The sequence below is a fragment of the Primulina tabacum genome, chromosome 4 (assembly GCF_025594145.1).
Source record: "Primulina tabacum isolate GXHZ01 chromosome 4, ASM2559414v2, whole genome shotgun sequence".
Classification (NCBI taxonomy): Eukaryota; Viridiplantae; Streptophyta; class Magnoliopsida; order Lamiales; family Gesneriaceae; genus Primulina; species Primulina tabacum.
The window spans coordinates 7487679-7503771 of record NC_134553.1 but is presented as its reverse complement, the minus strand read 5'-3'; the positions used below and the strand labels follow the sequence as shown (position 1 = coordinate 7503771).

The 16093-nt window shown below is 35.1% G+C and overlaps 1 protein-coding gene, 1 non-coding gene and 1 pseudogene across 2 annotated transcripts; 2 read left to right on the top strand and 1 right to left on the bottom strand.

The window, feature by feature from the left end:
• Nucleotides 1-948: 948 nt before the first annotated feature.
• LOC142541515 (putative aluminum-activated malate transporter 3) lies at nt 949-4083 on the bottom strand (annotated as a pseudogene).
• An 849-nt stretch (nt 4084-4932) lies between these two features.
• Nucleotides 4933-5004, top strand: TRNAG-UCC (transfer RNA glycine (anticodon UCC)). Its single transcript has one exon. It is a non-coding gene; the product is annotated as a tRNA-Gly (tRNA).
• A 136-nt stretch (nt 5005-5140) lies between these two features.
• LOC142542910 (calcium-dependent protein kinase 1-like) lies at nt 5141-9849 on the top strand. Its single transcript, XM_075649811.1, has 8 exons — nt 5141-6019; nt 6761-6904; nt 7100-7252; nt 7925-8040; nt 8117-8284; nt 9001-9128; nt 9209-9308; nt 9540-9849. Exons 1-8 carry the CDS (start codon nt 5374-5376, stop codon nt 9621-9623), a joined length of 1539 nt encoding a protein of 512 aa, XP_075505926.1. The 5' UTR covers nt 5141-5373; the 3' UTR covers nt 9624-9849.
• Nucleotides 9850-16093: the final 6244 nt, after the last annotated feature.

Below are 16093 nucleotides of genomic sequence, written 5' to 3'. Positions count from 1 at the left end.
CTACACTATATCATAATATATAACCGAGTTGTATAAAATAACTAATTTTGGGCTTATGATGTTATTTTTGATAAACCACAAAAAAGTTTCAGACAGATATTATTTGACACAAACAAAATTAATATGTGTGCATATATATCACATGTCAAGAGAAGCTAGTTTTAATTAATCAAGAGTAAAAAGGGAAAAATAAAATTGAACAGCAGAATTTGTTTTTTGTTTTGGAACAGTTTGATCATATGTAATTTTGCAGACATGATAATCGGAGCAAAGTTCCACAAGATTATGCTTTATTATGTGGGTCCGACGTGTCGACTGATCTTTTAAATTTAAATAAGTTAGATAGGTTTTTTTAATTACAACTAACTTTTTAGGGATAATCTTTTCTAAGATTTCAATAAGACGAGTCATCAGACGATCTTGTTTGACACTTTCAGTTTTTTTTTTTTCTTTTAAATAATTGAGAATCCGCAATTACTATCCTTAGTCCGGACTGACTGAACGACGATAAATTGTGTGATAAACTTGTCCAAAAAGAGATGTTGGTAGGACAAATGAAACTCTTGCTAATTGGTTTACGTGCATTTGATACTTTCATTTTGTTCGCATGTGATGTGAATTTCTTTGTATTTCTATAAATCTATTAAGTATTGATTTCTTTTTATCTACATTAATTTATAAAACAAACTAAATTTTGGCAGAATAAATCTGGAATCGGTATAAATTGCAAGTTTTTCCCGTTCTATACATGACCAATATATAAACTTGGGTCAGAATATTGATCTTTGAGATTCTTTAATTTGACAAAATTATTAATTTAGCAAACTCACTATCGACTTATATCTCTTTAGATCGAGTTTTCTTAAAAAAATAATAATAATAAATTTAACACACAATGCCATTGGTGGAACAAGATATTGAGTTTATATATATTGTTTGTTTACTTTACGTAATACAAATTTTTGTATTTCAACAACCATAATCTTTTTTATAGTAAATATATTGCCTGAATATATCTATGCATCACCTTGTTTGAATTTAGCCATATTCGAGAGTTCATCTACTGCTTCAACCAAGTGATCTAGCCTCGCCACAAATTCTATAAGCAACGAGGCAAAAGTTGCAAGTGACAGATTTGTAGTAGTTTCTAGTTCCTGCATTTTAGGAATCGAATCCTTGTTAAAGCCACGATCGTCTTCGAAAGCATCAACTTCTCTTGATGGCCAAGAATATTGCCTTCTCGACTGCTTCCTCATCATCTCATGATACGATTCGACCTGCAAGCGTACCGTAGTTCCCAGAAGTTGATTTGGGGTATCCAAATTTTGTTCTAAACTTTTCGTATCAAGATCAGAAAAGGTCGATGACGATGCATGAGTTAGCTTTGTTTGTTGCATAGACAAATTATCCGGTGGGTCGTATGTAGATGCTAGGAGATACGACTGCATGTCAATGGCCCTTTGCAGTTTTTCTATGGAGCTGTGAACACGTTTAAGGAGGCAAGACTTGAGGCTCCATTGCATGTGGTCTATATCTTGGCCTAGGTACCGGACTAGCTCTGCTGCCACGCTTGATGCTTCTTGGATCTCCTTTTGGAATGTGATTCTAAGGTTATAATGGGCCTGATACAAAGAAAATAGTATGTATGAGAAAAAGGATTTTTTTTTTTTTTTTTGTCGCGAACTTATCAATTATCATCTAGCTATTAGTGTTAATAATGAAATTTTCATAAAAGTCACAGCTTCTTACTACGGTTTGTGCGTAAAGTTCTCCAAATTTGGGTTTTTCCTACCAAGTATTACAAAATTTATATCTCTACTCTTTTTCCGAATATATTCTTACCACTGATTCGTTTTTTTTAATCTGATTCCTTTGTTGTCGAATTGATTCTTTATGTTCGTAGGTAATTAGAAAGGCCTTATTTTATGTTTCGGCTTTTGTGCATCATCAAAAGCCAATAAAGGTATCGTCAAAAACAAAAGAAAAAGGAAAGCCACTAAAGGAGAATCATTGACATGATGATCATCTGTGTTTCTTATATATGGCAGGCCTGTTTCAGACATATTTTAGGTTTTAGGAATTCGTGTTGTATAGATTTGGCTCGAGCTCAATCATGTTCGAATGTCGTCATTGTGAAAATTTACAATAGATGAATGTTCTGAGACCTGAATTTCAGTGTGTAGCACACAGTGAAGTGCCATGACCTCGTATGCACAATAGCGTACGTAGGACCGCACCCACTTTCACGTATTCAGACCATGGATAAAAGAAGTGATTGAACCTTCCATGTGGTGGCTCCCATTTAGCAGAATTGGCCTAGATAGTCATAGAAAACAGATGCAGAAAAAATCGTGAGCATTTGCTGATTATATTTCTTTTAACCTCATCCATCCACAAAAGATCATCTGATCAAATATAATACCAAAGTTTCAAATTGTGAGGCCGAGTTCAGAGTTGACCGGCATTTTCTATAGGCAGGTTCATCTGGAAACTCGTCCATGACAGTCTTTGTGAACTCGGGTTGTTCTGATCCATCGTCTTCTAAGTATTTCCTAACACATTCTAAAATACAACGAATGCCCAAAGCATTAACGATTAAAATTAATCAAACAGCGAATAACAAGTAGTAAAAGTTGGATTCTTGACAATTGGTAGGACGTAGCTAATGTTCTTTTATGAATGTATTAGGAAGGATTTGATTTCTTGATTCCCCTTATGCCCAGTGTACTTGTAATTTAACTCTCTTTTTACCATTAATGATATGTTTCATATAAAAAAAAAGTTGGATTCTTGACACCTTCTGTTTATAACAGGGCAGGCTTAACAAACGTGAGTAAAGGTAATTTTCCGAACTCCACCAAAATCCTGGGTGTCCCCGACTAATGGGCATTACTATTTTAGGTTGCAAGTACGCGCGCACACATTATTTGGATGTATGCATAAATATGGTGGTTCATAACTTGAAATACCTTCAAGTGCATCAGCAACTGAGGCAAAGTTGTTGACAAGTTCTTTGTGCAACTGTTCCCCAGCCCATATAGGAAAAATCAACAGATTAACTAATACTGCTACTATCACTCCAATGGCGATAGAGTAGAGCCGATCCATGGCTGTTCTGAACGGGCTTCCCATTCGATAACCAGAAATGATGATCAAACAGTAGGTGAAAAGTATTACTCGAAATCCATACTCGTATGGAACTAAGGATGGCCATAACCTCATGAATGATGTTACCGTTCCTACAAAATGTTAAAACAACGTTTCTTAGACTAATATACTCCGCGACAGGCGAAGGGGATTAAGAGTTGAAAAATACTTGCCAACAATGAAGATGCTAAAACCAATTATGATTGGTTCAGCAACTTGGCCGGTGCTTAAAGCAATATGTGCAACGGCTATAGCCATGACTCCAGCCAGAAGACTACCCAGTGCTCTGTTGAATCCTCGGTTAAATGTGGCACCTAGCATTCATGTCAAAAAATGCATGGAATATGGTCAAATAAGTACTCAGAAAATAACAAAATTTGAAAAACTTTTGAGCTGATTTTATGCAATGTTATACACACCGACTGTGTATTCAAACATGATGGCAACAGTTAGGATAGACCAGATAATATTGGTGCCAAAAACTTTGTAAGAATCTCGACATAATATCAAGAGCGATACAGCAAGAACCGCGAGGCCGACTTTAAGAGAAAATGTTACTCTATCAACATCTTCTTTGCAGAATTCCCAAACACTCAAAATGAAGCTTTTGCACAAAAAAAAGTCAACTCCGTCTACATAATTTCTGTTAGAATCTGATATCTTATCTTTCCCAATGGGAGTCATTTTGATTTCAACACTACCCTTTTTGCCATTCATTCTCCAATGAAGAAATACGAACACTTCTGAATTTTAACTCTTAGTCGACTCTCTTTTTCTAGTTCTTGATCTTCGTCGGCTAAAATAGAGGTGCTGCCATCTTTAAGGCACGGGGAAAAAAGATGAAACAAGTGAGACAAGGCAAATTCGATTTAAAGAAGGGATATGGCTGAGTGGGTGATGCAAGTAGGATTAGAAAAGCATGAGCAGACAAGATTTGAAACATTGGAAAAAGAATAAACAGCAATAATAGAAGAAAGAATGGGGCAGAAACCTTGGATAAAAGATGCTTAACAATAATGTGGAATGGTCAGTAGAGAATTAGAATCTAAAAATTTTACTGTTTATTCTTCATAATCGTTTCCCTATAAAATATCTGTTAAATTTTTTTATTTATAGAATGTGAATTTTTTCCGATAGCTCACTATATTGGAGCTGAGATAATGACAATTTACTTCGATAAAAATTCAAAACAAAGAACAAAATTTATAGACAACCATATCTATAACAAGCTTTTGAATACATGAGCTATAAGACCACAAATTTCATGTTATTTCTTGCACCACACAGATGAAGCTTCCAAATTCCATAACCAAAGCTTGCTAGTTCTCACATTTAATCTATTTCAGAAATGACACGTCTGTGTTGTAGTGTAATATACGTCTAACGTCGCAATTTCACACTATTAAGGGCTTCTCTAGTGCAAAATCGTTGTTAGTAATATTTTGAAACCGTGTTAGAAATGTGTTGCATGGCTTTGAGACAACGTTATGTTCTTCACCATATGCTAATGCTGGAATTGGATGCCTTGGAGTGTCGTATCCTTAAAATGCTGTTTTAAAAAAAATGTGCCTGACCCACGTCAATATTCAAATCCAGAAGGGACCGTCCTCGAGTTCATTTGTTGGTGGAACCTTATGTTGTTTGAGTACGATCTTTACTGAATTTACGTAAAATTAGAATTTCGACTGGAATGATACGGTTTTAATATAATCGTAATTTCCATCTTTTAAAAAAACTAATGTTTAATATATATATATAATTAACTTAATGAGACAGTTGCAAGTCGCGTTTGTAGTCCAACGGTTAGGATAATTGCCTTCCAAGCAATAGACCCGGGTTCGACTCCCGGCAAACGCAGCGGTGTTCGTCTTTTTCCTTTTGCTAACATGCCACAGGTCACAGGTGGGTGTGGATTTGAAGATTCCAAAGTAATACCACCCTACAAACGTGATGGATTGTTTAAAAATTTTGAGCTAAAATTGGATTAATGTAAATTTTGGGAATTCCATGGAAGTTTCCCCTTTTGTTAAAGTAATAATCGAGCAACGGATTGATTTGCCAATCACGCGGGGGCAGTAGAGTCATTTCGTCGTAGATATTCAGACAAAAAGCCGTAAACAAGCGTAAGTTACCATCAGTGAAATCGTTCCAACTTCAAGCTAGGGGACCTCTATCTCTCTCGCTAGAGAATTGTTTTGACTTTTCAGTCAACGTAAATCCGGCCCAATGGGTAACTGCAGCAGCCTTCACACCACCACCGTCACACCACCGGCCCCGGCGAACGGTGGCGGGGCAGATCCCGCCATCACCGTCCTGCCTTTGGACGCGCCACCACCTCCTCGCCATCCCCTCCCCGCCGGACCAGGCCGCGTCCTCGGACGACCCATGTCGGATATCCATTCCGTCTATATTTTTGGCCGGGAACTTGGCAGGGGTCAATTCGGGGTGACCCATCTCGTGACACATCGCGCCACGCGCTTGACCTACGCCTGCAAATCGATCGCTACAAGGAAGCTCCTGAACGCAGATGACGTGGCCGACGTCCGCCGTGAGGTTCAGATCATGCACCATCTTACTGGGAACCGTAATATCGTGGAGCTGAAAGAAGTATTCGAAGATCGGCATAATGTGCATTTGGTGATGGAATTATGTGGCGGCGGCGAGCTCTTTGATCGGATTATTGCTAAGGGACATTACTCGGAGCGCGCGGCGGCGGGGCTTTGTAGGCAAATTGTGACCGTGGTGCACGCCTGTCATTCCATGGGGGTTATGCACAGGGATTTGAAACCTGAGAATTTCTTGTTTTTGAGTACTCTCGAGGATTCACCGCTCAAGGCCACTGATTTTGGATTGTCCGTGTTTTTCAAACAAGGTAGTGTTTTATGACCAAGTGATATATTTTTTTGTCTATGAAGATGTTTATGCATGGAGAAATGTGTTTTATCTAGTCAGATGATAAATGTTGCGAGTTTAGAATTGTGAAGGATTACATACTGAGCTATTTCACCTTCTTTGACGGGAAAAGAGCTTTTTGGGTGGTTTAAGCAATGCTGTGGTTGAAATCAATTGCAATAATGGAAAATTTTTTATCCTGGAGCTAGCTTGTGATTCGTTGACCTTAGTTTTCATGAGCTTAATCCTAGGTCTTTCATATCATTACTAGTTATGCGAGAAAAAAATGTACACTAGCACTATCATATGAAAATTCGGAAATTCGATTGGTTAGGCGTAATTTGATTGAAATTTAAATACAAAGGTAGCTCTCCATATTTTCTTGATCGATCAGGAGTTAAGATAGAAAGTAGACACTTATTTGGTTTTTCTTCCTTGTGCAAACAGAAAGCCAGCGTTGAATTTAATGTTTTAAGAATAGTCTCGATCATGGATAAACACAGGTCATATCGAGGATAAGTCAAATAAACACCGAAAGACCACTTAAAAATAATTTATACGAAATGTTTAAATATTTTGTTGACAAAGATTCTCTTCTTATATTCTATTGCTTAATGTTTTGAATCATGTATCCAAGGCAAAACAGATTTGTCGCGAAAGTAGTTCTATTGAATTTATTTCGGAAATGCTAAATTCTATGTTCACTATCTACCGACTGCAGGAGAAGTATTCAAGGATCTTGTTGGTAGTGCGTACTATGTGGCTCCTGAAGTGTTGCGTCGAAATTACGGCTCCGGGGCTGATATTTGGAGTGCTGGAGTGATACTCTATATTTTACTCAGTGGAGTTCCACCCTTCTGGGGAGGTATCGTTTTTTATATATGTTCAGCCACTTTTTATTTAGTTATTAAAATAGGCTCATAAATTTGAAGGTACAGGGCGCAGAATGGAAATGCTTGACTGACGAGTGAAGCACAAAGCTAATTCATCTATTAGGATTGTTGTCAGGAATTCCTGTCTATTTGTGATATGTTGGTGATGTTTTCAATTGTATCTTCAGAGAACGAGAAGGGAATATTTGAAGCTGTTTTGCATGGTCACCTTGATTTTGTATCTGAACCTTGGCCATTGATATCAAGTAGCGCCAAGGACCTTGTGAAAAAGATGCTACAAGCTGATCCTAAGGATAGGCTGAATGCAGTTGAAGTCTTAAGTAAGTGTCTTTCTTTGTTGCTTCAGAATGTTAAAATGTCTATTCAGTGGAAATGGGAACCAAGGCTATTCTTCATCGTTTCTCGCATATTATAATCTGTACCGAAGTTCTATAAGATGATGAATACTCGTATATCTCTTTCTTTGAAATATTTGAAATCCACCGTAGTCATGAATTGAGCTCAAAGTTTGCAATATAGACTATATAGAAAAATTCATACAAATCTTTGGTAACATTTGTAAATATGTTATCGGAAATTAATTATAGAATATATTGTATATTTGATTTTTTTTTCAGTGAGCCATCTTTTTACTTTATATGTCACAGTTTGAATGTGAGGGCTAGTAATATCACATCCGATATGTCTGCTCTTTTAAGTACCATAAAATTTTTAAATTTATTTTTTGAGCAGGCATTAAATAATATTTTTTGGAAATGATGATAAGGTGGCTGAAAAGTAATTATCAGGTCTGGAGATTTGAAAATGACGAGAAAATATATTTTTTGGGGAATAGAACAAAAATTAAATGGCAGTGATTAGTTTCAGCTCTAGAAATGGAAATTGTTCGGGATAAATGAAGCAAAAGATAGCCTTCTGTTTAATTGTTCTTTCATATCATTATCAAAATGGTCCCATACTTATATAACAAAGTCCAACTTTAAAAATTACAGACCATCCATGGATGAGAGAAGATGGAGATGCATCTGATAAGCCTCTTGACATCGCTGTTTTAAGTAGAATGAAGCAGTTCCGAGCGATGAATAAGCTCAAGAAAGTAGCTCTCAAGGTTAAAATATATCCTTCATATACCAGACTGCACTTTTATGTGCTTCCGACTAATTCTAAGCCGCTGCAATTTCTAGGTAATTGCAGAAAATCTTTCTGAAGAAGAAATCATTGGCTTGAAGGAGATGTTCAAATCCATGGATACGGATAACAGTGGAACCATTACTTTTGAAGAACTAAAAGCTGGTCTACCAAAGCTGGGTACCAAACTCTCTGAATCAGAAGCGAGACAGTTGATGGAAGCGGTACCCATCTGATTTTATTTATCAAAGCTATATAGAGGGCCATAAACTTCACTCTTGGGTTGCCGGTTGATTAACTTGTCATGTTATCTCATTGTGAGTGATAACTATTGAAAGTTGGTCGGCATAGGTGCTTTACAATTGTTCAAGATTGAAGATTCGGTTTTATTAAAAGCTACAAACTTTGGTTAAGTGACAAATGTTGCGGTTTCAAATTGCTATTAGAGTTAAAGCCACTAACTGAATCTAACGTTATAACTTACTACTTAACTATGCAACGAAGTTCTAGTTGACCAACTAAGTTCATTTAACTGGTATTTGATCCTGATATAGAGAATTGTTTGTTTTGGCAATACTTCGTGTTTTTCTGTTCAGCTGCCCGTGGCATGATGATTCAATTGAGATGTTTAGGATGTGCTATATAGCTGTAAAGATTTGAGTTTTATTGTCAGTAGCGCTAAGTCTTATTATCACTATTAGTTTGGGGTCACATTCAAATTTTTCTCGTGGTACGTGAAAAAGATTGCAGACAACATTTTTGGGTATGGAATCTGTGGTGGTGCAGTTTTGTGACAATTTTCTTCTCTTCAGTATATTTTCTTGCAGTAAAAATGCCACATATCATAATTTCTGAACATTGTAAGATGCTTCTTGATTTCAATCACGACAATTAGTTTTCGAAAGGTTTGGCCGCTAGAACTCATGAGGTGTGTTTCCAGGCTGATGTTGATGGAAATGGAACAATAGATTACATTGAATTTATAACAGCGACAATGCACATGAACCGAGTCGAAAGGGAAGACCATCTGTACAAAGCTTTCGAATATTTTGACAAGGACAAAAGCGGGTAACACTTGCATCCACCTTTCTGCTTATTGTGTTGGATAGTAGCATTCACAATTTTCTAATACTTGCCTCTGAAATTAGGTATATCACGATGGAAGAACTCGAGCATGCGCTGAAAGAATACAACATGGGCGATACTAAAACGATTAAAGAAATCCTTGCAGAAGTAGACACAGACAATGTAAAGTTTTCTTTTCCCAAAAGTTTCTTTTCCCTTCAATAATCTCTTATGTAGACAGCGACTCTGCTACACACTGGAGCAAGTTTTGAGGTCAAGATTTATTTACCTCTCAGAAAGTCGGAAAATGACGAGAAAATTATGCTTAATTGTGTAGATGTAAGAGAATATAAAGAATAAACTTTATTTTTATGAGAAAAATCATATATCAGTTATCGTTTTGTCCCATGACAGGATGGGAGAATAAACTATGATGAATTTGTTGCAATGATGAGGAAAGGTAACCCAGATTTGGTCGCAAATAGACGGCGAAAATAGAATCAACACTGGATTCATGACCAAAATTATACATGTACCGAAGAGCTGGATCATGGATGGTTGCTTCAGTTTCCCTTGAAGCCACTGGAGGTTGGGAAATGATCTTTTTTCGTCTGGTTTTTTCCTCTGTTAATTTTCTGGAAATTGTCCCACAATTTGATGATTTACTGGTGAGATTGATGTACAGGATGTGGTTATACATATGTATTTGGTATATATTTTCCCATGGGTCTTTTCTAAAAGCTCGAGTTAGCCTTGAACCGAAGGCTGCATTTGGTTAAAACATAGAAACTTGTACAATTAGTCTGTGCAATAACTTTAATTTTTTTTTTTAAAATAAAATTAAATATCTACTTCATTTCATAAAATATTTTAAACAAAAGCTTTGAAACCCATCAAGACAACCAAATATGCTCCATCTATTTGGATGTAAACATAATACGAATGATTTATATTGGACTGTCACAAAACTCACAAATAATATAATATAATATAAAAATCAAACAAAATATACTTATATTCAAGAAAAATCATACTAAATTAATAAAATTTAGTACATAATTTTTTTTATATATTAATGTAGTGGTTTGGATCGGTTTGGTTTGATTTATTTTTATCCAAAAATTTGAACCAAACAAATTTTTATGGTTTGATGGATTGTAAAACCAATCCAAACCGCGATTCCTTGAAAATAAAACCAAATCATTAAGTTTGATTTGGTTTGGTTTTACAGTTTGATTCGATTTCTGAACACCCTATAGGCCACCTTTAGCTTTATTTTCCTCGGCACATCTTAATTAATGTACGTGGATGTTGCCTCCGTAGAGTAAGTAATCTTGATGCTGTGAATCATTTAACCACCATTCTCTTGCTATAGTCTGGGAGTGACTTTAATTTCTTTTGGATTAATGAAATGAAAAAATCGTTTTTTGTTGCTAAAACGTACTAGTCGACATTAAAGTATTATCACAGACAACCTAATTTAATAGTTGTGCATTCCTATATAGCCTCTACTTAAACATATGTGGTTTGTTTTAACTGAACTTTGACTTGAAACATGCAAAGGAACTTTGTGCAATTGTTGCTTCTTTTCTCCTATGCAACTCCTCATCACTCCCTCTGCCAACTAGTTCGAGATGGATCATAGATGAGCCCACCCCAGAGCCCATGTTGGCAGAAGGGCTCGATAAGCAGCCCGCGGGAAAGAGGGAACAAGAAGCAATTCAAAGTGAATCCGAACTTTCTTGTGATCATTTTTTGCTTGCATTACGATCTTGATTTTACATTTTAAAGAAAAAGTCATTGAATTTAAATTTTCGACGAAATTAGTTTATGATACTCATGGATATTGATTTACTGAGGGACAAACAAATTTGTGGTTGAATGAACCATTAAATAGGTTTTGTAAGAGTGTAATTCAAGATTTACAAAATAAAGCTGGTTTTTTGGTTGAGGGTGGGAACACGGCACCTTTTTTGTTAGTGAATTGGGAGTGAATAATATAGAATTAATAGTTTGTATTTTTTTTTGTCGTATTTCTTATTTGTTGACATTTACGACGTGTTTAATTGATACACTTTTATTATTTTTGTTATAAGAAGAATTTTTATGCTCTTGGGATAAACATGAGCTAAAAATGTTATTTTATATTACATTTAAAGTTGTAAATATGAACTTTATGGAGGACTTGGAGCAGAAAAAATTCAGACGTGGATTTTTCACAAAGCATGACCGGGTGGTCACTGGTCACGCGTTGTGACTATTCTTCAGCTGCATGTGACAACTGGATCTAGCGAGAATTTCAAACAGTGAAATTTGAAATTTGTGAAGAAAATGCCAGATTTTAGACTCCTAATTATAGTGTTTGACTTATGAAAAGTATTTGTATAAAAATTTTGTTATTGAGTGAAATAAATATAATATAGAGTTTTATTATATAAAAAATCTATGTTTTTTTTGATCTTTTATTTACATTAAGTTTTCTTTGGTTGATGGCTTTTTATCCTTGGACCCATTCAATAATTTACACCTGAAGAAGCAAACGTGAGGCATACAAAAATTGGACATAATTCCACCTCTTCAACGTGAAGAACAAGAAGAACGCACACGAATTTTTCATAGCTTCTCAAGAAATCTAGACCAAGTTTTATTTATGATTCGATGGATATTTCAGTCTTATCAGTGTGAGGCTTTTTGTGCTTTAATTTAATATTCTTGTTTTGTTCAAGTATTTGTTGGTTTATAATTTATTTATATGAAAGTTGTATGTTGATTAATCAGACAATTTAATTTGATATATGATTTTCTAATGTTATCCATGAATTCAACAATCCATAATTGCTATCATAACATATTTAGTCTAAATAAATGAACAAAACTCGATTTATCAATTGCGGTTATCTCGGTTGTTAGATTTTAGGATTAACTATTTTCACAAAACGAAAATGATATCTTTAATTAATATGGAACACTGTCGTACTAAGTTGATTACTGATAAGTTTTGACTTGATGCTGAGTTCGGCCAATTAAATTAAGAGAACACAAAAATTTTAGCGGTTATCCATATAATTTTAATTTTATTTATTTGGAATTGCATGAATAAATAAATTGTTAGCCTTCTTACTGCTAATTTTAGTTTTAATATTTTAATTAGATTTTATCCGAAAATATCCTCTCTCTTTTTTATTTCCTCGAAAGAAATAAATTTTTCGTTCTCAGTAGATTTGACTTTATTCACCATAAACTCATTTTATTTAGAGAGTATGAATTTAAATTTGATGGCTCAAACCCAGCCATAATGTTTTCTTGGGGTGTTTTTTGGGCTACTTGGCGGAAATGGATCTGGATTGGAGTATTTGGGCCTTACAAGAGAGTTATTATTTAAGAGATGGGCTTCATGGACAGCTTGTTTAAGGCATTTACAAGGTAACATTTAATGCAACGTCTCGTTCTTATAAAAAGTATCGTTTGAAATTTCTATAAATATTTATATTTTAACAAACGAGACACATGAAATTTAAATATAATTTATTTTATATGCTATCAAATGATTCTCGGGTCCTACAATTTCACCACATTGTGTCAAAAAATATCTTTATATTTCAGTCGGCATTTAAACTTCGGATTTGATTTTGTTTCAAAATAATTTACTAAAAAGTTACAAAAGCATTCTTCTTATTATTATTAGCAACACATAATGTGTGCTTCGTTGCTAGCCGTAAGCTAAGAAATGAATGGCATCAAGAAACGCGTTCATGCAAATTTGACAAATGAAACAATCAGACGGGAAGACAAGTTCCCATATGCGTTTTATACGGACGATGAGCTCCCCTCATTCAGAAATCATCTATTTTCGCCATGATCTGTACAAAAATTGGAAAATGCTCAAGCAGTTAGAGCAGTTAGTTGATACATGATGAATACTGAACGAGAGCATTGTAGTACGATTAAGAGGATTCTTAGATACATTAAAAGTAGCTCAAATGCTGCATTATGTTTTGGAGGATCGGATTTTACACTCAAGGGCTATATCGATTCAGATTATGCAGATGATCTTCATTAGAGAAAATCGACTACTGATTATGTATTTACACCGGCAGAGAGAGCAGTAAGATGAGTTTCAAAAATGCAAAAAATTATGACGTTATATACAACGGAGACCGAATATATGACATCGACTCAAGCTTGCAAAGATGCAATATGGATTAAAGAGTTAGTAGTTGATATCAAACATATACAAGAGAAAAATTATTTGTTTTGTGACTATCACAGTGCCTTGCACATCGCAAAGAATCAAACTTTTTATTCTATGACTAAACACATTGGAGTTCATTTTCACTTTGTTCGAGAAACGGTAAATGAATGAAGTGCAGATATACAAAAGATTCATACAAATGATAACATAGTTAATGTTCTGACAAAGCCTATGAATACTGATAAGTTTGAGCGGTTTGGTACCTCAAGTGACCTAGTGGAAACGTAAGTAGCGGGTAATAATAAGATTGGAGGGATGTGTTGTTGGATCTCTGTTTTTTACACGCCCAAACGCAGCGGAAGTTTTAAAAATTTTAGATCTTGACATTCAAGATGTGTTTTGCTTTGGGCGCTCGTATGATTTTAACAACAATTCATAGGGCGTTAGAAAAATATACCTTTGGTGAATAAATCACTGGACACCAACTGATCCGGTATTAACGGATTAGCTCTTGTTGATTCCCTACGAACTTTCTTCGATGAAATCCTCCTATCAAGTCCACGACTGAATTGTGTGATCCTCTTCCAAATTTCACTAGAAATTTGGAAGATATTTTACGTTGGAGACTAAAAGGAGAGGCGGCTCAACCTTGGAAAGAAAAACAAGGAGGCCGAAATTTTCTTTTTTTCGGAAGTGGGTGTCTCGAAACTTTTGTGGTGGTAGGGCTAGGGTTTTGACTTGAATACATTATTTATAGTAAATCCATACCCTAATTACATAATTAACATTAATGTGCTTGATTTAATTAATTGGGCTAGTCTAACTAGTTTAATTAATTTAATCAAAGCCCATTAAAACTTTAATTATTTAATATGTTGGACTTGTACCCCTACAAGCACATTAAACATATTATCCATCATATTTAATTTATTAATTAATCAACTCAACTTTTGAGCTTAATAAATTAAATATATTATAAATTCAACATTTGAATTTATTATTTAAATTATAAATTCAACTCCTTGAATTTTTATCACCTCGAAAATTTAATATTTAATAAATCCAACATTTGAATTTAATAAATTAAATTTTCAAATTTTATAAATTCAACTCCTTGAATTTACTATATAATACAAATTCAACTTCTTGAATTTATTCTGTCAACGGGAACAAACAATCCAGTACTTGTGTGACCCTCAATGGTTCAGGGATACAGCTAGCCGTGGGTTCACAACTCTTTGTAATTCAGGACATAATCCTTTATTCGGGCTTACCCTAGTTAGCCCCATTCTTTTCATCAACACCTTGATCAAGAATGTCAGAACTCATTTCTGATTGCACCCATCGGATCATGGTAAGAGCGTCTAGTAGCATCGCCCCATGATCCCTTAGGTATCACTGATAGTGCCTGCAAGAACCAGTCGATTATGATTAACGTACAGTACGGTCCCTTCATCTCATATATCCCGATCGAATCTGCAACCATTGGTTCATCGAGGGTTGCATATTAATTCGATAACTATGTAATAACTATAATAGTGGCATCGCGTGTACTATTTGGAGAACTCCTTCTCCAACGTACATCTCGTACTCTGGCCAGAGATTTCATGCACTATTATTTCATCAGATCACATAGGATATCCACACCCGTAGGTTAGTGGTGAATCCCCGACTACAATGCACTGGCTCCTATATGTGTCGCAACTGTACCCAACCTCGCCACCTGATGACTCTCCTGGAGCCGGTAAACGAGTCAAAGCACAGCCCTAGCATATAGAGCCTCAGTGTTGTCCCGGGTCGTAAGGACTAATGGTGTACAATCATAACCACGGACTTATCCTCTCGATGAATGATAACCACTTGGAAAGTCCGAGGGAGGGTTGTTCGATATAATCATCATATGACTACCCATCTGTATGTTTGGACATCTCTATGTCCTTACCAAGAAACGCAGTACACAAAATCACAGATGATAGTCTCGAGCTCAAGCGACCTTTATCCATATTTTAGGCGGCTGAATCGACTAGGAACGAATTTAGAATATGCACTGTTTACAAATGAGTTTCAACATCGAATTACGATTCATTTGTATTAAAGTATAATCAAGGACTTTATCTATGCTGTTTGCATGGGTATACAAATAAAGTATAACGAAACCATTAAAAGTTAAATTATATTAAAATAAAGATTGTTTATTTCACTTGAGTCAATAAATTCCCTAGCCAACCGTTGGCTTGCAGGGCATCTACTCTAACATGTGTGCACATGTGTTTAATTCTAAATTAAATTTCCAAATTGATGAAAAATCATCGAAAAAATGAATGACAGCAGGAAATGCGTTAAAGATGATAGATGCAAATTTGAAAAATGAAACATTTAGATAAAAAGAAGTGTTTTCATAAGCATTTTTACACGGACAAAAATAAAGCTGCTATTATATTATATACATTAAAAATCATCTAAAAAACGACCACAGTGCTTCAAATTGTTGTATGTCACGGTAATAATTAGGCGCACATTCTGACCATGTGTTATTCAATATTTCAGACCAGCGTTTTGACATTAACATCAACTGAATTTAGCCTTACATGAATCACATTCTTTTCTAGTATAATTAAGGAATTCCGTCTCGCTCGTTAACGTCATATTTATAATCTTATGTTGGTCCACAAATCAAGAAAATATGTCACTATAATATTCTGTGGGTACAGCCTTTCTATATAATATTATAATAAGAATAAATTAAAATTAGTTGATTTTTCTCTTGGTGATTGGA

Bases quoted from the DNA above. Each gene is read 5' to 3' on its own strand.
- LOC142542910 (XM_075649811.1), top strand. From the start codon at position 5,374: ATGGGTAACTGCAGCAGCCTTCACACCACCACCGTCACACCACCGGCC. The intron at 6,020-6,760 runs GTAGTGTTTTAT...TACCGACTGCAG, and splicing joins GTCCGTGTTTTTCAAACAAG to GAGAAGTATTCAAGGATCTT. The intron at 6,905-7,099 runs GTATCGTTTTTT...TTGTATCTTCAG, and splicing joins AGTTCCACCCTTCTGGGGAG to AGAACGAGAAGGGAATATTT.